The sequence below is a fragment of the Schistocerca serialis genome, chromosome 8 (assembly GCF_023864345.2).
Source record: "Schistocerca serialis cubense isolate TAMUIC-IGC-003099 chromosome 8, iqSchSeri2.2, whole genome shotgun sequence".
In the NCBI taxonomy this organism is placed as follows: Eukaryota; Metazoa; Arthropoda; class Insecta; order Orthoptera; family Acrididae; genus Schistocerca; species Schistocerca serialis.
In genome coordinates, this window is record NC_064645.1 from 51241342 (window position 1) to 51265474 (window position 24133).

General features: G+C 43.2%; 1 protein-coding gene across 1 annotated transcript in view; it reads left to right on the top strand.

Moving 5' to 3' along the window:
• LOC126416813 (serine/arginine repetitive matrix protein 2-like) overlaps window positions 1-24133 on the top strand; it is an 88161-nt gene that overhangs the window by 44795 nt on the left and 19233 nt on the right. Inside the window, exons 3-4 of the mRNA XM_050084696.1 lie at window positions 14723-14976; window positions 23938-24056. Coding sequence (XP_049940653.1) covers window positions 14723-14976; window positions 23938-24056 — 373 coding nt within the window. The remainder of the gene's footprint in view (window positions 1-14722; window positions 14977-23937; window positions 24057-24133) is intronic.

Sequence of the window (24133 nt, forward strand, 5' to 3'; positions counted from 1 at the left end):
TCGCATGTTGTTGCATTTGACATTCTTTCATTGTTTCCCTGTTTACGTCCCCATTGCAGTTTCTGCCTTGGGGGCCCTGCAGCTGCTCTTTAGAGCACCTTGCTTGCCTTTCTTACTTCTGCCTTTTTTCTTACTTCCCCTAAGCTTTGCTGACCTTCGGTAGAACTTCGCATTTCTTTCCTTGGGTTTCGCACGCAAGGCCCTTCTTTGCCTTGCCTGTTCCATGAAGGCAGGGGCCGATAAATTCCCAGTTATGTCCTTTTAATCAGTAAACATTACAATTAGCCAATATGAATGAATAAAATTGCATCAGTCTTAATAATTCGGTCTGGGACGAGTGACAATAATAGTTCCCCCTAAAGAAAACCAGTGCCAAAAAATGCTAAGCAGCAAGAGACAGCACACTTCCATTCCGAAAGCACAGCAAGGGTGAGTTCTACAGTTAGCAGATATAAAGAAACACTTAATGTCTGCGAAAATTTGTTGGTTAAGGGATCTGACGCCATTTCTAATGGAAGTCAACCTCTGCACTACATTCGTTGCGAAGTGACAAGGTTTTCTGAAGTCAACAGTCCCCTCATCTTAAGTAAATACTTCAAAAAAGAGAAATAACTAGAAACCTCTAAGGTAGTTCTCCAGTCTCTGATGCATAGTGATACCGTTAGTCGATGTTTACTTGTCAAGAGATTGAACTGTTAACAAATATGAATTACGTAAAATTTAATGAACCTTAAAAAAATTTCTTCCACATAAATTGCTACTTGGTTGAAGATTTCCATTCAGTTTTCTACATTACTCAGAGAAATGAGGTTTCACACACGTAACTACTACGAAAGTAAACACACTACACACACTGATTTTTCAGTGATTTGTCTAGGACCAGTTACTGCCTGTTATCCTTGCAGCTGCAGAAATGAGGAATTAGGCATTGTTAATGTTGCAGTGGTAAGTGCAGCAAGTTCAGAAAATTTTATTTACTGCTGCTATTCGTTGAGTGCTCGATAATAAATGATTTTAGTGGTTATACTGTTCTTTCTTCATACATCCAAACTAGAATTCAGTAAAGTGATCGGACAAAATATCATCCCTAGTCAATAACGCTCTTACTGCCTTCAAAAGTTTTAAATAATTGGCTTAGAGAACAGAAGAGTACAGACAAGCCAAAAACTTTCCCTTTCCATTCGAAGACCATAAGTTTGGATCCTGCTTTGAACCATATATCATGCCAGATATTGACAAACGGTTAAAGGGTGGTTGAGATGGTTCTGTTTCCTGTGGAAGTTTGTTTTCAGATAAAACGTTTAAAGCTGCCTTTACCTGTAGGGGTTGGAGTGGGAGCATTCCTGCTGCACGCTGATCTAGGCAACTCCTGACCTGCCTCCTTAAGTAGCTCTTTCATCCACCTCTTACAAGGTTTTAATTGATTTTTAGATGTGGTTCGTCCCTTTTCTGCAACAACGTAATTTCTATTTTAGAGGAAGCACTGGTTGAATAGTGGGCGCTCTTTGCCGCCTTGACTACACTGGAGCAGGGGTGTAACGACTATGGGTAAGACTCCCCCATCGCTTGCAGAGCCCTGGGGACGCCCACCTGCTGGCTTACCTATTTCTCTCCTTGTCTTTACGGCCGAACGGACTTCCATCATATTTTTAGCCTTTCATATTTCACTTTTCTTACTTGGTGGCTAATAAAATTACTTTACTCTGTAACGGTCTTCGTCCTTCATTGGCCTGTCAGTGGTTGCGTGTAAGGTGGGAGAGCCCTAATCTTCTCAGACCTACGTGCCAGCCTGATCCATTCGCTTCTCCATAAGTTTTTTCTCAGCTTTGGCATTAGTATGGCTTTCAATGCATCGGTTTTGCTGCTCCTATTGCCTTTCATCAGTATACATACATCACAGATGTTATTAATTCGAGGTACGAGATCCTTGCTGTTTAGTCCCTTAACCTTCAATCAAATGATCAATTTAGTATTACACATTTGAGTACATAACAGAAATCTGGTACTCAACTGCAATTAAGAGTTAATTAGAAGTCCTGCTAAAAATATGGAGCAACTTCCACCCAGCCTTAATATTTGTAAAATCCTCTTTCAAGTATTTGTTTTTGCAAGTGCAATATAGTGTTCAGAAATGATTTCACAATTCAATTATGAATTTTAACAGCTTTTAGTTTAGTTACTGTGATCATGACACTTTCTAACCTTACTTTCACTATGGACAGCAGTTATTCTTTAAACTGAATTTATTCTGCTCTCAAATCTTAGCGAAGACCTGACTTGACCGGGCTGTGCTCTATAACCTTAGCTGCAATAACACTGGCCTCGCGTGGCAGTTCTGTCGCAGTGTCCAGACTGCAAGCACCTCCACCAACTCGCAGTATGGCTGAGCGGTTCTCGCTGAAGTAGTGTCGTTTGCACAAATAAAAGGGAGAGTTTAATTTCTCCAGCATTGCTGCTTTAAGTGCCCTGATTTCACTATACTCTTTCATATTTACACACTGTCACAACATGTTCAAATTCATAACAAAATGTACTGTAGGAATTATTACCTTTGCTTAGGAATGTCCATGTCGTGTAATTGGTTGTGATCTACAATTATTAAATTTTTAACACTTTCAACTTCGTCACGTTTATGTTCCAGACATTGTCAGAACGCATTTCGTCAGCGAGCTGCCATCAGATGTATGAGGCACCACTGGTGCCAATGCATCGTGCGATTGAACGATGGGAAATAAACGTGACTGAAGCTGGAAGTGTAATTTTATGGTTTCCTCGCCATGCCTCCCAACACCCACCCCTACCCCCCCACCCCGCACTTGGCGAGTGGCGTGTCTAATGGCTGCTTTCTTTTCCCCAGGAATGCAGCATGGAACTGGACGCTCTGCCTGCTACAGCTGCTGATCCACAGGCTGGTAAGTGTTTTGTAAAGCTGAAGTCACTGTGGCAGTGTGCAGACTTCAGCGCCTTGTGGTGTGGACGACCGTCTCGTCTTAGTTAACTCCACATATGTCTACAGCAGTGCCCCCTGACGTTCTGTTGCTGTACTGAAACTCCTCAGTCTCGAGTGGTCCTATGGCTTACATGTCACTGCCGTAACTGGGTGTAGCGTGAGCAATCTGCTGTTCAGTGCGGTTACGAGGAACATTTTTTACGAAAAAGGCGGAATGTAGTGACAAAACGTAGGAACAAGCAATGATAAGTTTATTAATGACCAAAGCAGAATTCACTGGGTCAGTTCTTCTCAAAGTGTGGTAAAATTCATTACCCTCCTGAGAACTGAAGGAATAGGAAAAAATCACCCGAACACACATTTGCTTGAGAAAATATGTACTTGCGCACATGTACATTTCTAGAACCCAGTAAATGTCTTTGTTTTATCCATTTTATCTCGTTTTATTGCCAATTGTAAGTTCCACACAACGTCCAAAACTATTTTTCTGGTCAAATAATCGTTCGTTGATAGGCTCGTAATTGTTCTTTCCTGATATTTTATTTTCTGTGTAGCTAGTTTCCTCGGCGGCCGTCGAGGTGACCCTTTCTTGTTTTTGTTTTCATTATTGCACTTATTCAATGGAATGTTCGCGGCTTTCGGTCCAACCGAGAGGAACTAAAATTGCTCCTTCGAATGCACTGCCCGCTTGTCGTAGGTCTCAAAGAAACTAAGTTACGCCCATGCGATCGTATTGACCTGGCACACTACACCTCTGTGCGTTTTGACCTACCCCCTGTGGAAGGTATTCCAGCTCATGGGTCATGTTGCTGATTTGGGATTATGTTTACTATGATACAATCACGTTGCACACAGATCTGCAGGCAGTTGCCGTCCGAATTACTCTCCCACTTCCACATTTTCCATTTGTACTGTTTACATTCCATCGCCTGCCTGTACTAGGGCAGACATTATACAACCGATTGCTCAGCTTCCTAAGCCATTTTTGTTGGAGGCTTTAACGCCCACCATCCCCTTTAGGGCTCTCCAGCATCCTGTCCGAGAGGCTCCCTCTTGGCAGACCTTTTCAACCACCTCAATCTAGTCTGCTTAAATAGTGGTGCACCTGCCTTCCTTTCGGACGCAACGCATACCTATTCCCACTTGAACCTCTCAATATCCACTATCCAACTTGCACGTCGGTTCGAGTGGTATTCATTCTCTCTCTCTCTCTCTCTCTCTCTCTCTCTCTCTCTCTCTCTCTCTCTCTCTCTCTCTCTCACACACACACACACTCGAGCGACCATTTCTCCTGCGTAATCCATCCCCTGCATCACACCCCTTCTTCACATTCCACTAACTGGAACATCTCCGAAACCGACTGGGGGCGTTTCACCTCCCTGGCGACCTTCCATGATCAACACTTCTCCAGCTGCGATAGTCAGGTCGCATACCTCATGGAAGTTATTCTCACTGCTGCTGAATATTCCATCCCTCGTACTTCCTCTTCTCTAAGTAGAGTCCCAGTCCCCTGGTGGACTACAGCATGCAGCGACGCTATTCGTGCTCGGCGACGTGCTTTACGCACCTTCCAACGCCACCCTACGATGGCGAACTGTATGTTACAAACGACACAGTGCACAATGTAGTCGTGTTATCAAAGGAAGCAAAAATGCTTGCTGGGTTGCTTTCACCAGCTCATTGAACAGTTTCACTCCTTCGGTTGTCTGGAGTGGCCTGCGCCGGCTATCTGGCACCAAGGTCCACTCCCCGATTTCTGGCTTGACTGTAGCGAACGAAGTCCTGGTGGATCCTGAGGATGTCTCAAATGCCTTCGGCCTCTTTTTCGTGGAGGTTTTGAGCTCTGCCCATTACCACCCAGCCTTCCTCCCCCGAGAACAAGCGGAAGAGGCATGGCAACCTTCTTTCCATTCTTTGAATCGTGAAAGTTACAATGCCACCTTCACTATGTGGGAACTCGAAAGTGCATTCACCCAGTCCCAATCCTCTGCTCCGGGGCCCGATGGTATCCATATTAAGATGCTGAAGAACCTTCCTCCTGCAGGTAAAGACTTTCTTCTTCGCGCCTATAATCGCATCTGGACTGAAGGTCATGTTCCCACACGCTGGCGTGAAGCAATTGATGTTCCCATGCCCAAACCAGGAAAGGACAAACACCTTCCTTCCAGTTATCGCCCCATCTCCCTTATCAGCTGCGTCTGCAAGGTGATGGATTGCATGGTAAGTTCTCGATTGGTCTGGCTCCTTGAATCTCGACGCCTCCTTACCAATGTCTAATGTGGCTTTCGTAGGCGCCACTCTGCTGATGACCACCTAGTTACCTTGCGACCTTCATTATGAACAACTTTTTGCGTAAGCGCCCGAGGGTGGCTGTTTTAGATTTGGAGAAGGCTTAAGACACCTGTTGGAGGGCGGGCATTCTCCGCACCATGCACACTTGGGGCCTTCGCGGCCGCCTCACTCGTTTTATTAATGCATTTTCAATGAATCGAATGTTCAGGGTACGTGTGGGTTCTGTTTTGTCAGATGCCTTTCGCCAGGAGAATGGGGTGTCCCAGGGCTCCGTTTTGAGCGTGGCCCTTTTTGCCACAGTCATCAATCCAACAATGGATTGCCTTCCATCTGACGTTTCAGGCTCCCTTTTCGGCGACGACTTTACGATCTACTGCAGCGCTCAGAGAACATGTCGCCTGGAGCGCTGTCTTCAGCGTTGTCTAGACCGTCTATATTCCTAGAGTGTCGCTAACGGATTCCGTTTTTCTGGTGAGAAAACGGTCTGTATGAACTTTTGGCGTTAGTCAGTTTCTTCCACCATCCTTACATATCGGTCCCGTTGCTCTCCCATTCGTGGAGACAACAAAAATTTTAGGTCTTACATTTGACAGGAAACTGTGCTGGTCTCCACATGTCTTAATTGGCTGCTCGTTGTACCCATTCTCTAAATGTCCTGTGTGTTCTCAGCGGTACGTCATGGGGAGCAGATCGAATTGTCCTGCTTCGCTTGTATCGGTCCCTTGTCCGTTCAAAGCTGGATTATGAGAGCTTGTCTACTCTTCTGCCCGGCCTTCCATCTTACGCCGTCTAAACTATATCCACCATCGGGTACTATGTCTGGCAACTGGAGCATTCTACACCAACCAACCTGTTGAGTCCGTATGCCAAAGCTGCTGAATTACCGCTAAACTACTGGCGCGATATGTTGATTTGTCAGTACGCCTGCCGACTTGTCAATGCCCGACCATATGTCATATTTCTCCTTCTTCGACGACTCTCTCGACCGCCAATACAGGCTGTATGTCTCTGCCCCGTTACCTTCTGGAGTTCGCTTTCGTTGCCTGCTTCAGCACCTTGATTTTACCCTCCCTACGACTTTTCGAGTAAGAGCCCGACGCCACCTTGGCTCCAGGCTCAGGTTCGCGTTCACCTTGAACTCGGCTCGCTCTCAAAGGAGAGGACCGCGGATTCGATATACCGCTCGAGGTTTGTCGAACTTCGTTCGAGGCTCGCTAATAACGTCCTTATTTACACAGATGGCTCAAAGACTACTGCTGGCATAGGATGTGCCTTTGTCGTTGGGGATGATACCTTTCCATACCGGCTCCTTGACCAGTGTTCAAGCTATACAGCTGAGCTTTTTGCTCTCTCAGGCTGTTCAGTATATCCGCCGCCATCGTCATTCTCCCTATGCAATCTGCACTGATTCTTTGAGCGCCATTCATAGTCTCAGTGACCCATATTCGGACCACCCTCTCGTGCAACGAATCCGACGGTCCCTTCAGTCACCAGCTGATACCGGCACTCGTCTTTTTTTAATTCCTGGCCACGTTGGTGTGCCTGGAAATGAAGCTGATGATGCTGCGGCCAAGGCTGCTGTCCTTCCTCGGACAGCTTCCTTTTGTGTCCCGTCAACTGATGTTAGTGGGGTTCTTTGTCGGCGCGTTGCATCATTGTGGCATGAGGCTTGGTCCACTCTCCATGAAAGTGAGCTTAGGGCCATTAAACAGATCCCGACGGCATTGCCGATGTAGCCACCGCTACCTGTTGTCCGGTGACCCCCGCCCCGCAGTGAGCCTGTGGTCATCCACTGACGGCGCGCCATGTTTTACTGTCATGTCCCCGTTTCATTCACTCTCGTGTTGTGTTATGTCTGCTGTCTACCTTACAGGAACTTCTAGCTGATGACGCTCGAGCAGCTGCTCGTGTCCTTCGTTTCATTACACTGACGGACTTGTCCAAAAAGATCTTTTTTGTTTCTCTGCGCCTTTGTAAGTACTTTCTGATGTTGCCCCATTGAGTTTTTCTACGCTATTAGTGCACTAACGTTTGTGACTGGGCGCTAATGACCTTAGTAGCTGAGCGCCCTAAACAAAAGACTTACAACCAGCATTAATATTGTGTCAAGGAATAGAGTACGCGCGTCCTGTACACAATAGATCCTTCTGACCGACGCCCTGCACCCCTGGTTTTGTGTGTGATTCTCTCCGTGTAATAATTCGTAAGAACTATAGTTTACTTGTCCGCAAGTGAGAAAGCTAAAGAAGAACGTGTAGTAAAGCCCCACCGCTAGGGAAGTAGTTGGGCAGGACTGGAAAAGGTGGACTCGGCGCGGAAGGTGTTAGATTCCGTTAGGGGCGATTGGTATAGTCGCGTTCTCACTGTGATACTAAGTGGTCAGCTATTGAGCTTAATTTGGATGTATAAATTGTGGCAAGAATAGTCTGCAAACGTGTAAATTAGCCTCGGATGGAATGTTAAGTGGCCCATCGACCACGGTATCATTATTGGCGCTCTTCGGTTGAACTTAAGACGCCAAGAGGAGTTGTCAGGGTATGGCTAACATAAAACACCACAGTTGCTTTACCACCAGTTTTATAGCATTCGCAGTTTGCCACAAGTGCCACCACCTTCAGCAAAACTGTTATCTGAATATATACGTTCAACGGACCAGTTATTATGTATGGAATGATAACTTTTTGTGTACTAACAGCTTGTGTGTGTGCACACCCGTGCACACACACGGTCCTTTCCAAGAGGACTGATCCACAGTATCTTATTTTATTAAACTTACAATTTGTCCTGTAAAGCTTTTTGCACTTATTAATTTTATGGAGCAAGAAACTCGGTTATTTTTCTGTACAGTAGTAAAACATTTACTCCAAATAACTTTCCACTTTTGTTTCCTAAATCATGTTCATAAAGTTTTTCATTAAATAAACTGCCATTAAAATAAACAAGTGCTTATAGCTGCCTGTAAGCAAAAGTTATAAAGACAGTATTATTCAGTATTTCACTTTGAACGTGTTTTTTAAACTTGTAATTGTTTCTTTGTGTATGTTTTAAAGTAGTTCTTAAAGTTGTGCACTCGTTTACAAAGCCAGTTTGACTTGGATACAATGACACAAGTTGCTTGGTCCCCTTCTTAACAGTTGAACTACTTTCGCATTGTTCATTATGCTTCATTATACTTCGTTAGCAAAGATAATGGCCATTTTCTTAATTTTGTGATACCATTATAATTGATGGTTCTTCAAACCATACCAGTTTAAGCAACCTTGTAAGCTACTTACGTGATAAATGAAAGTAATGGTTCTTTCTGAGCAAGTGCACCAACCTGTACAATCTCTTACTCTGAATCACTCTCCTTATAAATAATAGCTGTGCTGTCCATTTGTGTAGCGTAGCATGACGTGCAAATTTCTGAATCCCATAGTAATAAATACTGTTTCAAATCATAATCTTTTGTGATAGTTAATTAAAATAATGCTATTGGCAGTCACTTATTTTATAGGTTTATATCATTCTGCATTTGTTCATTAAACTATATAGTGTTGTTAGCGTGTACTGCAGTACGTATTGGCGAGTCTGTTCTGTGTAAGGGTTAGCTGTTGTATTATTTGCTAGGGTAAGTTAATGTATAATATTGAGAATAACTGTTAAGAGATCAGAGTATCAAATGAGCTTAGTTTTCTTAGGTGAAGTTTATTTCCGCTTATCCATAAAACTTGATACCGTATTGTCTAATTACGCTAGCGATCGCATGTGTACAATTAGTTTACTTCAGTATTATTGCTTAGCTGATGTTACTGTTTCACTTAAGAATTTAATTTCTTGCCATTGGGTACAGTCAGGGTCAGGCTAAAACCCTTCACAGAAGGGTAATATTGACGATTGCCAATTTTGTAAGGGCCGCTTTGGTTAGTCTAATTAGTCACGATGATGCAGAGTGATAAAAAATAGGCTAGGTGCCACGCTAGGATAAAGCTGTCACGTGTGATGTTACCGCCTGCAGCTGTTGTGTAGTATGGACAGAGGGTCTACTTTCTTAGCTGCCATTTTCGCTGGCGACCGTGCCACACAGTTATCGCCAGTCGCGCGGCAAACACAGGGTGTATGTACTTCCGTCCGTGTGCGCTGACGTGTGATAAACATCCCAGTCGATCATTTGTAATTTTGTACCTTGTTTCATTCGGCAACAGTTCAATAATTTTACTCGCTTTCTTTTTGTAAGCTAGTTTCGATCTTCAACAATAACAGATCGAAAGATGTTTAAAGGCATGTGGCAATGATTGACAAATTTTCCAGGAGAATACTAAAATTTCTTGCGTGATAATACTGCCTTGGACTTAGGTGATTCATAATAAATGAATCCACTATTTTAGTAGGCGGTTAAGTCTAGGAACGGTGAACAATGTATAATGCTGTTGCAGCTAAATATTTAACCTCGGGACAACTCTTGAAAAACCGTATAAACAATAGATATGGCGTGAGTTCATTCACTGCTGTGTCGCGACTACAATCGTTTAAAATGTGGCAACCGTCGCTAACTACTGAAAGCGCAATGTTGCCGAACGGAGGAAACATGCCTCTGTGGCAATGGCTGAGGCAGCTTGCTTCCCCACTAATTCATCTCATTTAATCACGCTACCTCCCGTTAACCTTGTTTAACAGCAGGTTTTACTGAACAGTTCAAATTTCTAGGTGTTCAGATAGTAAACTGAAAAGCCCACTTTCAGGATCTTGTTCAAAGACTTAATGCTGCCATTTTTACTATTAGAATGGCATCTGGAGTGAGTGATGGTTCGACAAGGAAATTAGTCTACTTTGCTTATTTTCGACTGCTTATGTCGTATCGTATTATATTTTGGGGTAACTCTTCCCATTCTGAAAGGATACTTTTGGCTCAGAAACGGCCGGATTTGGCAATAAGTGGTGTAAGTTCGAGCCTCTTGTCGACCCCTGTTCACGAGTCTCAATATTTTGACAATCGCCTGCCTCTCTCTCTCTCTCTCTCTCTCTCTCTCTCTCTCTCTCTCTCTCTCTCTCTCTCTCTCTCTCTGTCATTTCTGGTTATCAATATTAGCTTATTCCCAGGAATAAGCAGCTGTAATTCAGTTAATACTCGGCAGAAATCGAACGTGCCTTTGGATCGTAGTTCCTTAACTCTCGTGCAGAAAGGTGTGCACTACACTGCTGCATCCATTTTCAATAAGCTACTCCTCGAATTCAAAAATCTTAGCAGTAAACCACGCGCTTTCAAATCGAAACTGCAGTCTCTCCTGATGGGACACTCCTTCTATTCTGTCAAAGAGTTCTTTCAAAAATTAAGCTAGTTCTTGTTGTATTGTTGATTGCGTTTTCTTAAATTTATGGCTTCAGTTTTTCGGGTTCATAAACATTTTATTTTTCTGCTATCACTTTTATGTTCCAATTTCATGTACTGACACGTTCCATGACGTTGCTCCTCCTACGGAACTTGACGTGTAAATCAAATAAAAAATAAATACTCGGTGTCCTGCAGCTGACATGAAGTTGAAAAGCACGCGCACGCGCACGCGCACGCACAAAACGCTGGTTATTTATTGGTTTGGCCTACCAAAGAGCACATGACGTAACTTTCTTCTTTTCTCTCCTTTATTTCCAGCCTTTTTCAATCTTTTTCTTTTTTCTTCTGGCCATATTGTCTTTCTCCTCGAAGCCCTTGGAACTTCTTACTTTTGCTCTGAATTTCCTTTTTTTCCCCTATTCCTCTTTGTTACTTAGATTTCCTCAGGTATCCTTAAACTTCCTTGATCGTTATTTGTTTTTGGATTTGTATTGAAACTTACGTTCTTTTTCATCTAGGCTTTTTAGGTGTTCATAGAATCCAATTCCTTTTTCATTGTCTACTTACATCGTTTCACTCAACACTGGTTTTGAGCAACATGTCTCAAGTGTGACAGAGGACGCGCCAAAAACCAGTTAAAAGTTTAGGTTGTGAAAATTGCATGATGGGACAATAACTTACACGACCATCGAAGACGGGCATGTAGTTAGGTACCGCTGTTATCAAATTTTTTAAAAAAGCGGCCTGGTTTTGTGTGTTTCATAAACCCTTGTTTCACTTAAGTTCATGTTAATCTTGCAAATGAAGACAGTTTCCATTCCATGAAACTTCTTTTCAAAGTGCTTTGCCGTCTCTTACCGAATTCTAGTGCTATCAGGAAACCTCAGTTTTCTCTCTTGTCTCTGAACTTGTTTCCTCTGCAAATTTGATAGTCTCCTGTACTGTTTACTCAAGGTACAGGGTCAAAGCGACAACAATTTCCTCATGTTCCAACCTTTTCGTCTGAATAGCACTTGCAACCTACGTCCTCAATTATTTGCTGATGTATTCAAATCTTTCTCTACAGATTTTCCCCTTCCAGCTCCCTCTAGTTCTGTGGAAGTCATTCCCTGATATCTTAAATGTCTATCATCCTGTCCCTTCTTGTTTCCCATATATTCCGTTCCCCACCGAATCTCCAGAGAACCTCGTCGTTCCTTATCAATCCAACAAATTCCTAACATCCTTCTGCGGCACGACATCTCAAATGCTTAAATTCTCGTTTGTTCCGGTTCTCTCTGTCCATTTTTCACAACTATACAATGCTGCGCTCCAAACGTACAGTATGAGAAATATTCTTCAATGTAAGTCCTGTTTTATACTAGTAGACTTGTCGAGGAATAACATTTTTGCCAACGGTAGTCTGTTGTCCTGGCTCCATCCTTCAGGAGTTACTTCTTTGCCCAGGTAGCAGAATCTCCCCCCCCCCCCCCCTCCCCTCCCTTTCCAGTTTCTGATACTTTACCCGCAATTTTCATTTCTGCTACTTCTTGCTTAGGCTTTTCTTAGATTGAACCTCAGTCCCTATTCTGTACTCATTAGGCTGTTAATTCCGTTAAACAAATTCTGTAACTCTTTCCTTTCACTCCGATATCGATGTCCTGAGCGAATCTGATCATTGATATCATTGCGCCCTGAATTTCAATTCGATTCTTGAATCATTCTTTTATTTCCGCTATTGCTTCCTCGATGTGTACTGCACTATAGGGGTGGAGGGCTACTTTCCTGTCTTGTACTTCGTTCTTAGTCTTTCAGTCTTATTGTCTTTCTTGGTTCTTGTAAATATTGTATATTACCTACCTTTCTCTATGGCTTACTCCTGTATTTCACATAATTTGGAACACCTTGCACCATTTTACAATGACGCGTTTTCCAGGAAAAATCCGATTTTCCTCGATTTTCCTCGATTTTCCTCGATTTTCCTCGATTTTCCTCGATTTTCCTCGATTTTCCTCGATTTTCCTCGATTTTCCTCGATTTTCCTCGATTTTCCTCGATTTTCCTCGATTTTCCTCGATTTTCCTCGATTTTCCTCGATTTTCCTCGATTTTCAACTGCAACTTCAGCACTGATTCTGTTGTATTTGTCTTTCCTAAAGCCAAACAGATCCACAAGATAGATTTTCTTTTATATTCTTCTATTTTTGTCAGCAACTTAGATGCTTGACATGTTAAGCTGACTGCCATAATTCTCGCACTTGTCGGCTCTTGCTATCTTCGGAATTGTGGATATTTTCTCGAACGTCTAAGAGTATATCTCCAGTCTCGTAGATCCTGCACGTTGCGAATAGTTTTGTTCTTCGTGACTACACTTAAACTTCAGCGTACTCATCACAAATTTTTTATTTATATCTGCTCCTTTGTACGTGTTAAAGTCGAAAACCTGATTTCGAAATCTGCCGGACTACGACGTAATTTGACTGTAATCTTACCCCCTCTTGTGAGTCTTGAACAGAGTATTCGCCTACTCTCTCCTGTAACCCTTCTGCTCCTTCCCTCGCAACCACATTCCAATCCCCAGTGACTGCTTTTCATCCGTCTTTACAGACTGAATTATCCATTCGTTATCGTCCTAATTTTTCTTGCAACGTCAGCCTATATACCTGAACTATTGTCGGTGTTGGCTTGCCGTCAATTCTGATATCAACCCTATCAGCAAACTGTTCACAGTAACGGTCTGTGCCCTACCATCCTATTCATAACGATTCCTACTCTCGTTACACCATTTTCTGCTGCTAGTGATATATCGTACCATATAATTGTCCGACCTGGAATCCTCTTCTTCCAGTTTCACTTCACTGACCTCCCCACTATAGATTGAGCCTTAGCGTTTTTCGTTTCTGCTTTGCCACCTTTCCTACCAGCTTCTGACATTTCATACCCCGGTTGGACGTGTATCCAATCTTATCATGGTCACCTCCCCTTACAGTCCTTTCCCAGAGATCGGAATGCGGAACTAATCCCGGATCCTTTGCCAATGGTGAGGTCATGGCAATGGCACTTTCTCAATAACAAACCATATATCCTGTGGACATCCAGTGTCTTTAATGCAGCGGTTTTTATTGCCTTCTGCATCCTCATGCCGTTGAGCATTGACTGATTAGTCAGCCATTTAGGGGCAGTTTCCCACCCCAAGGGCAAGTATCTGCTCTGAACCCCCGTCCACAACTCAGTCCTCTGACAAGGTCGTTAACAGAACGACGGTGAGTTATGCCGGAAGTCTCAGACTGCCGTTGTTAATTTGTATTCAAAATTGATAGTTGTGAGATTCGAACGCGGGACGCAGGACGTATCGGTGTCAATTAAGAGTTAGACGCTACGCCTAGGTCATGTCTTACTTTGCAGTATCGTGCACTTAAACTTGTATAAGAGCAGTCTCGTTTCGACCCAAGTTGTACATATGTTTCACCGTGCGATGTGGGCTTTCACGTCCGGCGTCTTCGCCAGTTAAAGCTTTCGGGCTGAGCGACCGTGATCGATGTACAAAACTGATTCCTAACGTTTCGTCCCAACTGCAGGAGACATTTCCCGACGTAAAACGGCTACTGCCAATAAGACTGGGCGAGTCCACGTCTCGTGATGCCGACTGCATGACTCTGGATGGCATCGCCAGTCTCGATTAAGTCTTTGTTGGCGCAAAGTCGACATCCCTATTTTATCGTCCTTCAGTCACCTTTCCTATTAAAATTATAAATTTGTCTGTGAATATACGTGCTTGCGTAATAATGCGATGATCTTGCTAAAACGCTCGTCTCACTTAATTTTCGTGGTTACAATGTCGAAATCTTGTTCTGGTACGGCCGAGTTTTCGATATGTCCCAGACACGACTTTGAAGGTCGCAGGAATAAGTCAGGAAACAGACTGTAACTACTTCATTCCAGCGAACGTTGTCAAAAGCTTTCTCTGAAGCTACAAAAGTTATACACGTAGATGTGCCTTTGTAATGAGCTGTAGTCTCCGTACAGCCTCGTGTGTTCCTACGTTTCTTTGGAACCGATTTTATCTTCCCTGAGGTCGGCTTCTAACAGTTTTCCATTCTTCTGTAAGTAATTCCTATCGGTATTTTTCAAGCTTGAGTTAGTTGGTTGGGTAATATTGACACCTGTAAGTACATTCCTGCGTTTTAATAGTCTCACCCAGCTGGAGACTTCGTTCCAGGCACCAGTGGGCTGGAGCCGAGGACCCGGCCAGCTGAAACTTCTGCAGAAGGGCGAGAGAGACCTTCAGGGTCTCGGGTGTCTGCAGAGGGCCAGGTGGAGGGCAGAACCACGGAGGGTGACCGGGGGCGGCCCGTCCCAGAGGGGCCGGCGCCACTGGAGAAGAGACAGCCGCAGCAGTCTGAGGGAGAGAAACAGCAGCCTCAGCCAGGAGGCTCCAGGAAGAGGTAAGGCGCTCCAGTGCAGCAAGGCAGAGCACTCCAGACGTTGTAGCCAGACTGTGGGTTAAGGAAGTGTGTAATCAACCATGCCACACACTGGTTGGAACTTTGCAATAATTTTCACTTGACGATGTGGTAAAACTTCTTTGGAATAGATCTGCTGCTGAAAACTAGTGCCTCAGAATTTCTTATTCTGTTCTGAATATTGGTTGACGTATTAGTGTCGTGCATATTACTCGGTAGACTTCGCTGACGCAACTTGCAACCCTCTGCCCCCCGACCACTCAGAATTGCAGCGTATAACATGGCGGTCTGTGACGTAACTATGTCGAAAGCATGAATTTGGAGAGTTCGCCCACGCATGCAGCACCCTCCTCCTTCAGAGTAAAAATTCCAGACCACACAAGAGGGCTGCGAAATCTGCAACAATCCAACGTCTTGGTTTCCTGTCAAAGATCTACACAGTCCTGACTTGGGTCCATCCGATTTTCAACTGTTCCTAAAACTTTATGAATACATTCGAGAACTTCATTTGCTAGTAACGAAGCGGTGCAAGCACAGGCGAGGTTGTGACTCTGTCGATAGTCGAATTCTTTACGGTGTCTGTATCGACAAACAGGTTTCTCGTTAGGATAAATGTGTTCGCCAGGGTGACTGTTACGAAATAAATATGTAGGTATTAAGAATGATGTAGAATGTTAATAAAGTTTGATTTATTTAAAAAGATCCGCCTTTCACGTAATTCAAAGGCATTACTTTACAGCACAGCTCTGTACCAATATTACGAAACTGAACAATGGCGTGAAGTATTGGTCATTTCATCACCATTAGCAATAGTTACATTCAGGTTTTCAGCGCTCTCTCTCTCTCTCTCTCTCTCTCTCTCTCTCTCTCTCTCTCTCAAATGTCATCTTCTTGCATAATGGACAGCGTGAAGGGGTGGGGTGGGGTCTGCTTCGTCTTCGTTGCAGATCCCTCCATGAACAAATGATCTCCTCACTCCCTTTTATTTCTGTTCTCCCGCTTCAGATATTTGTCCTTCCCAGAGGTCCCCTTGCCAGTTCTTGGCCACAAGTGACACTTTTTTTTTTACTAGTACATGACTTAGTTCGTAGTTCATGCAATCTTTTGTTTATTTCCGCGAGTCAGTAACTGTGACAGATTTTCAGTATCACGCCACTATTGTGCAAAAAAAGGAAATAAAATCAGTAACTAGATTTGACGCACGCACAACCTGCTGGTTAGTGTTAGGCAACATGAGGTTTGACAGCCGACAACAATTCATTTTACAATAAAATTCTACCATCACAAATACAAAATACTAAAAATAAAAACTGGTACAAACCCTTAGTGCAAAGTTAGGTCAGGTGACACTAATAACAAAATACGAGAACCTTCTGAACAAAACAGGTGGTGGTGGTGGTGGTGGTGGTGGTGGTGGTGGTGGTGGTGGTGGTGGTGGAATTTTTATTCTTAAATAAATTGCTGTCAACTGTCATACATCATAGCGCTTAACTCGAGCCAGCATGTATATCTTTACGATTGTCTGATTGTAATTACGTTTAGTTCATGTGAAATTTATAAATAATAATGAACCTGTACTGCTCCAGTAAGGAAAAGGTCTGAGAACAATTCATATAAACAAAACCTGTTAGTGTTGATTAAAACCATGAATCAAAGGAATGTAGTAATGATAGTTTAAAGTGTCTTCAGCAAATATGGAATGAACAAGCTGCCCAGTTGCTTCACTATTTTTAAGTGCAGATCTATCCCTGTGCAGGTACTAACGAAATTTACATGCACCCAGAAAGTCAGTGAATAAAAAGTGCGGCTCATGATATTTCAATGTGGACAGTGGCCTGGAAACATTGCTAGTCTGAGGGAGGCTTTCATAAATCCTACGCTGGTCAAGTCTCGCGCTGCGTGGAGTTGGAACTGTAAGCGGCGAATGGCTGGTGTCTTACTGAAGAAAGCTGCTTACAATAGTCAGCTGGAGGGTCGTGACGTCATTTACTTCGGCCCTACGCGTCCGCAGCTCGTGGTCTAGTGGCTAGCGTTGCTGCCTCTCGATCACAGGGTCCCAGGTTAGATTCCCAGTTGAGTTGGGATCTTCTCTGCCTGGCGACAGGGTGTTTGTGTTATCCTCTCATTTCATAATCATTCGTGACAGGGGCTAGATTGGACTGTGTAAAAATTGGACTACATAAAAATTGGGACTTAGTACGGGCGCTTATGACCGCACAGTTGAGCGCCGCACAACACATTATCTGGGCTTACTCAGGTTGCGTATTCTGTTCAAATCGCCCGACTATTAACAAACCAGTGATAGAGTGCGACCAGTTCATGTGTCCCAAATAATTTAACGAATAAAACAAGTTTTCATTTGAAACAACTTAAGTCCTGGGTAATGAAAGATGGAGCTGATGCATCATAACACTTTTTGACCACTTCATAAAACTGCTCGAAACAATCCAAACCTTTCCATATCGATCTTCTTGGCTTATTTCTATCAGATGTGATTGAAGTATTAGTTTAGTTAGTTTTCTAGTAATTATCCTAAGTTTTGGCAATACGTTTGGTAGTTAGAACACAGCCTTATGCCCAGTGATGAAAGTTCTGTGAGTGAGTAGTTTCCATAAACAACTCAGCGAGCACTGCTCACAACTTCGACACTATCCTAGAAAAGGCTTTTCAAGTGATTCATGTATTTCAATCGGAGCACGAAACAAAAAGGTCTTGGAATAGTCTTACTTAAAATGTGATGTTTTAATCAATGTTAATCAAAAGTTCATGAAAACGCATATATAATTTGTTATACACTGTCTGACAAAATCAAATTACCTTTCCATAATCCTGATTGTCAGTACACCCTGAAAAAACATACTATGTGCTGTTCAGAAATTGTAAAAGATTTCCTGCCAGTATATGTCTAAAATTGACAGTTGATTGTTTGATTCAACTGGGAGCAGAATACAACAGAACTGAAAAACTGAAGCTCTGTTTGCTATGTGAATGTTGTAAGACATAGCTGATACAAAAATAAGAGGTAGCATATTAAGATTCCTTTCATTCCAAAATGTCATTCGGGTTTATTTTCTAGGGTAACTCATCAAGCCAAGCTTAAGTTTTGAGTTGAAAAACGTGGAATAAGTTATTTCTGGTATGGACAGTAGAATGTCCGGCATAGGGCTGTTTAGGGAACTGGGGCTACTAACTTCTGCTTCTCAATATATTTATTCCTTAATTATTTATTCCTTAATGAAATTTGTCATCAAAAACATTTTTCTTCAAACCAACAGCACAGATCAGGGAATACCACCAGGGGGCTCGCAACTCTTAGAGTACACGCTTGGCTACCATTGGTCCCCAGCCATTGCAGGATTACTTCCTTTCTGTGCTGCATGCTTGTTCTTACCCTTTTCCTTTCCCCTCTGCTTGTCCATCGAATGGCTTTCTTGGTGCTGTCCCTGCTTGGACCTAGCTTATGGCTTCACCTCAAATTTACACTTCTCGTGTATTCTAAAACTTCTCGTCAAATGGTCCCCATTGTTGGATTTGACCTACCAATTTCCAAATTCACCATCCAGGTGTCCATCTATGCCCTGGAATGGTTCAGTTGTTCAGTGATGTTTGTCTGGACCCCAGCTCACGTCGGGATCCCAGACAATGAACATGCAGACAGGCTGGCCAAACATTTTAAGTTGAATGATATTTATTGGTTTAGATGGTAAATTATTTTCCACTCTTATTCTTTTGTTACAATGTTTGAAATACATTGTAACCTATATTGCGACGTAATTATTAAAGAAAATGATTGAGTCTGTTGGAGTAATACATTCACTGGTTTCTGAAGTCATTTTATCCAGTGTAATACGATACTCCATGGGGAAGGCGGCTATAGCCCCTCCCCCTTGCCACTGCCTCTGTTCGTTACCTTTCCTTCTTTCTTGTGGTTTTCCCTTTCTTTCCGTTTTGTGTTGTATGTCTCATTTGTTTTATTCTTTCCCTTGTCATTGTTTTATTTGGAACAAGGGACTGATGACCAAGTGGTTTGGTCCCGTCCCCCCTCTCTTAAAACGACCGACCGACGGACCAACAAACCCATAATGGTGTCAGGCAGAGTTGGAACATACGTTCCAGACAGTCCAGATAGTGAACTCGTGCCTCTTACCACATCTTTGAAGGCTGTGGGTAATGGAATTTCAGGATATTACTATCTGTATTGCTTACCTCCCTTCTGATGTCCGAGAACATATTGTTTGCTCAACCCCCCCCCCACCTTTCAAAACTTGGGTGATTTCAATGCTGATAAAACTTTTTGGGGTGGAGTCATGGTCATTTGCCACAGTAAACACCTCAAAAATTACTGGGGGAACTTGACCTTTGCCTGTTGAATACTGGTACCCCATACACTTCAGTGTCACCTGGATGCCCACACAGATATGCTCTCAACTGTGCAGACTGGGATGTTTTAGCTGCTTTTGTCGACATTAGCTCCCTGCTGCATGGAGATGCCCATGAGGCAGTCCAGAACTACACCCACTGTTTCAGCAGCTGATAAAGCAATACCCTGTTCTTCAAGCCTGCCCTGTGGAAGGCATTACCGTGGCAGTCTTTCGAAATCTAAGGCCGTCTGATATCATAGGTGGGCTCTTAATTGCCATAAGCGGACCAATGTGTGGAGCACGTCATTGCTCTTTACCCAGGTCTATGACCTAATAGAAAGACGGAAGTGAGATAGCTAGAAACATTGTTTCAAAGAGTCAGGCAATGTACCTCTCTGGCAGATTTGGGCTCGCATCAGGTGTGTGTATGGATACCATACGTCTCCAGATGAACCTGGTATTGCCTTAAATGATACTGCATACACTGACTCAGACACCATTGCCGAACATTTTGCTCTCCGTTATGCTCAGGCCTCAGCGTCTGAGAATTATCAACCTGCTTTTCATGTCTTAGAACAGTGGTTAGAGCAAAAGAAATTTTCACTACAAGCCACCTGGAGCTGTATAATGCTGCATCCATTGAGTGGAAATTGTCGTCGCCTACTGCGCTGATACAGTCCAGGGCCAGACCACATCCACAACCAAATGGTAAAGCACATTGCTAGTGACCTGTCAGTGTCACATCCTTGCCATCCTTAACTGCATCTGGAGCAAGGGAGAGTTCCCATCGCAATGGCGAGAAAGTATCATGGTTCCAGTTCTGAAACTTGGTAAGCACCATCTAGAGACACAGTTACTGCCCAAAGAGACTCGCCAATGTTTTTGTAAATTGCTTGGATGCATGGTGAGCAGGCGGCTGTTTTGGCTCCTAGTCTTGGGTGTCTTCTGTCAGGATGGTTTTCGACTTCCTGTCTCACTGTACTTACCAGGTTAGAGTTGATTCCTGCCACAGTACACCCATATCAAAGAGAATTCGGCCCAACAGGGATCTGTACTGTCTCACTTTCTACTAGCCATCTACAATCTAGCAGCAGCTGTGGGGGGTGGGCCTTAAGTATTGTCCTCCTTGTGTGCTGATTACTTCTGCTTCTTCTATTCCTCATCTAGTGTTGGTGTCTGGCTCTGAACGTAGATTGCAAGGCGCCATACCAAAGACGCGGGAATACGCCCTGATCTATGGCTTTAGATTTACCGCCGCCAAGACTCACGTCATGAACTTCTATAGTCATGCCGTTCATACACAACCAGAACTTCACCTATACGATAAACTACCGGATGTGGTGGAGATTTATTGCTTTTTAGGACTGGTCTTTGATTATCAGTTCCCCATCTTTGCCGATTATCTAAAAGTATTGGCGGCGTCTTAATACCCACCGTTGCATAAGTAGCACTAGTGTGGTGCAGATCGCAGTACCTTCTGCGGCTTTCCAAAGCCTGGTAGAATCCTGCCTCGATTATGGGAGTCTGTCTGCCACCATCTTAGCAAAAATATCTCCGCGGCAGTTTTGAATCGAGAATTTTGACAAACATAAATGTTGGTAGAAATAAATAAATGGCAGTAAATGTGCACCGGTGGTCCGGAATCTACTTTAAAAGACAAATTCAACTTAAATTGAATCTTTAAAAATAGTGTTCACAGCACGTTACGTAGTATCAATTTATTTGCTGATCTATGAAGCCTAATTATTTCTGACGATTTACATGAAATATTTTAATAGGAGACATAAGTCAGTGTTGCCCGCGGGTAGTATTTTGTGACTAAATGTTCCTTTTGCTAGAGAAAAGTGCTTCAATGTTAAGTAACAGTTGTGTAAAATCTGTAAAATTATATGCAATTTAGTGCCACTCAAAATACTTTGGACATTTCTACACAACGTAAAGTGGAGATTTAACAGTGAGACAAATATTAGCCGGGCTAGTCCTTTCTGAGATCAAACGAATTGTTACACTGACAATAGGTAACTGGTTTTATATTTTTTGATCTACCTGAAATTTCATTTATGTGATTAAAGTCACGAAATACTATGAAACGGTTCCGCGACAAGGACATCACTGCAGACCACCTGCATCGCTTCATTCTCGAACTCCCGCCGTACGTCGGTGACTTTCCCCAGCAGGATAAGTGTCAACCTTGCTAGGTCAGATTCGTGCTACAGCGGTTTGAGAGGCAATGTTAAAAAATATATTGGCTCAACAACTTGTTTATAGTGTAAAACACTAAGATTGACGCGTTTCGGAAATAAAGCTTCCATCAGAATAATAAAATGTAAAAGAACCTGTTAAAAAAAATGGTGTCGCCTATGGTGTTCAAAATCTAACCACATGGCTCTCTCCTCTATCGTCGTAAACCGCCCGTGCGTCTTCGTTGATACCACACACCACATAACCAAACACGACGCTGAAACGCGCTCAAGCGCAAGTAAACAAGGAAGTCAGAGAGATGTCTATGTACACAGATAACGTATACTTGTTCCAAGGATCTCATTAAATGATGGTATCATGCCAATTGCTAAAAATGTAGACGCTAAAAGAAGCCAGTAAAATGTTTGAAAAAGTTATTTGTATCACCAGTTAGCTGTTCAGTGTGTTTTGATTATCCACGCTATGTATCGTAATTTACAGCTGTTCTAGTAGATCCAACTTTTTGCCTTTGTCCTATGTAAAATAACGAGATCCTAATCTATTCCCAACATGGGGTGTCCCGTTTCCCAAATGTGCGTGGCTACAGCTGACTTTTCGAAATTATTAAGCCGGAAAGCATTGATGTTCTTTGTACCGTACTTTGAAGGACCTAAGAGTTTGGCCTACATAGCTTGCCTTGTACGTGTTACACTGAATTTTATAGACTGCAGCTATCTCATATTTATAGCTTTCCTGCTGTAAATTATTTCTTAGTTTAAATCGCAGCGTATTATTGGTCTGAAAAGGGGTATCAACTTTAAAAGGTTTGAAAATGTAAGCCACTTTTTGCGAAATATCACCGCAGTATGGTATTGTGACTCTCGTAATATTTGCGATTTCTTCCCTACATTCGCGCGCTGTTTCTGTCGTTAATTTATTGACAACGTTTTGGTGATATCCGTTAGCTCTGGCTAGTTGTTTCGCGATGTTCAGCTCAGTCATTTTGTCTTCTTCATTCATAGGGACTATGTGGAGATGCACCTTGGAAGACACGGCTGCAACAAGGGAAGTAGCCACGATGTTTTAATTTTATTATCAATTTTATTGTGCCTGGTGCATGTTCCATTTTAGCGAGTTTTAACAGGTTTTTACTTTTTACTATTCTGATGGAAGCTTGACTTCCGAAACGAGTCACTTAGTGTTTTACACTATAAACAAGTGGTCGAGCCGATATATTTTTTAATATTGACATCCACAACCACGACCTCTGATCCAGTATGGTTAAAGTCGATGGTTTGAGAGGCATTATGGTGAACTCACATTAATGGCTGGCAGCATACGTGGCCGACCTATACCCACTGAAACACACATTGGGGACCAGCTGAGTCTCTGTAAATCGCCATGCCGTATTTGAGGCAATTGCTTGACCTGCGTGCAGACATCTAGCGCCACATACTACCTGAATCCTCTGCAGGACTTGTAAATCTGCGCCAAACACTATCTGTTACATTCTATTTTATTTTATAGTTGGAACAAGACGCTAATTAACAGGTGGTCAGTGTTTCGGCTCACCTGTCTGTCTGTCTGTGTCTGTCGGTCTGTGTGTGTGTGTGTGTGTGTGTGTGTGTGTGTGTGTGTGTGTGTGTGTGTGTGTGTGTGTGTGTTTCTGTGGATCATTTGACTATTTCCATGGGGTCGCCCCTCAAATTTCTCCCTCATATCACAAAATTGTCTGATGTAGTACAAACTGAAAAAAATTCCTTTTAAAGCACAATTTCGTATGTAATTTATATTCAAAACCTTACACCTGTGTCACAGAACAAATCCTACATAGAGAATACTTTACACGAATTTAAGGGAAGAAATGCTTCCGAAAATTATTACAGTATTTAAAGAATATCAAAATATGAACAGGCTAAGATGAACAAACAATACATGAGACAATGTTAACCAATTCAACTGTAAAAAGGTAACGAGCAATGTATTAGCAAAATGAGAATTATGCAAAAGTGAAATGCCAAAATGAGCACTTCTCAATTTGGAGTAAATCAAAACAATCAGAATGGCTGAAAGAGAGCACAATAACATGAGCCATAAACGAATAAGAGCTAAGAAACTAAGCAAATGAGAGAATAGGCAAAAATGAGATGCCAACAAAATGAGAGCTGGCCGAACTCCGTCGGCACTTGTATACGGTTGCGCTCGTGGCGGCACCTCGCGGCCCGTACGCAACACACGCACCTCCGACCGCAATGCACTAACGCTCGCGGCGGCGTCTAGCGGCCCGTACGCAAGTTGTGCGATTGCTGTCGCAGGTCGACCCTTAATCTATGATGTTACGCATCGTATACAGTGCCTCGACTTGACACTTTACTGGTAATGAGCCTTCGATTTTGCACAGGGGGCGCGCTGGGGAGAGGCGTGTCAAGGGCGCGACCAAGAGGCGCGGCCGCAGGAAGGGGCGGAAGGCGGCGCAGGGCGAGGAGGAGTCGACGTCGGCGTCGCTCTCCACCACGGAGGGTAGCGCCAGCGCCAGCGACGACGGCGGCGAGATGGAGGAAGAGATGGAGGGGGAGGCGGAAGAAGAGGGCGGCAGC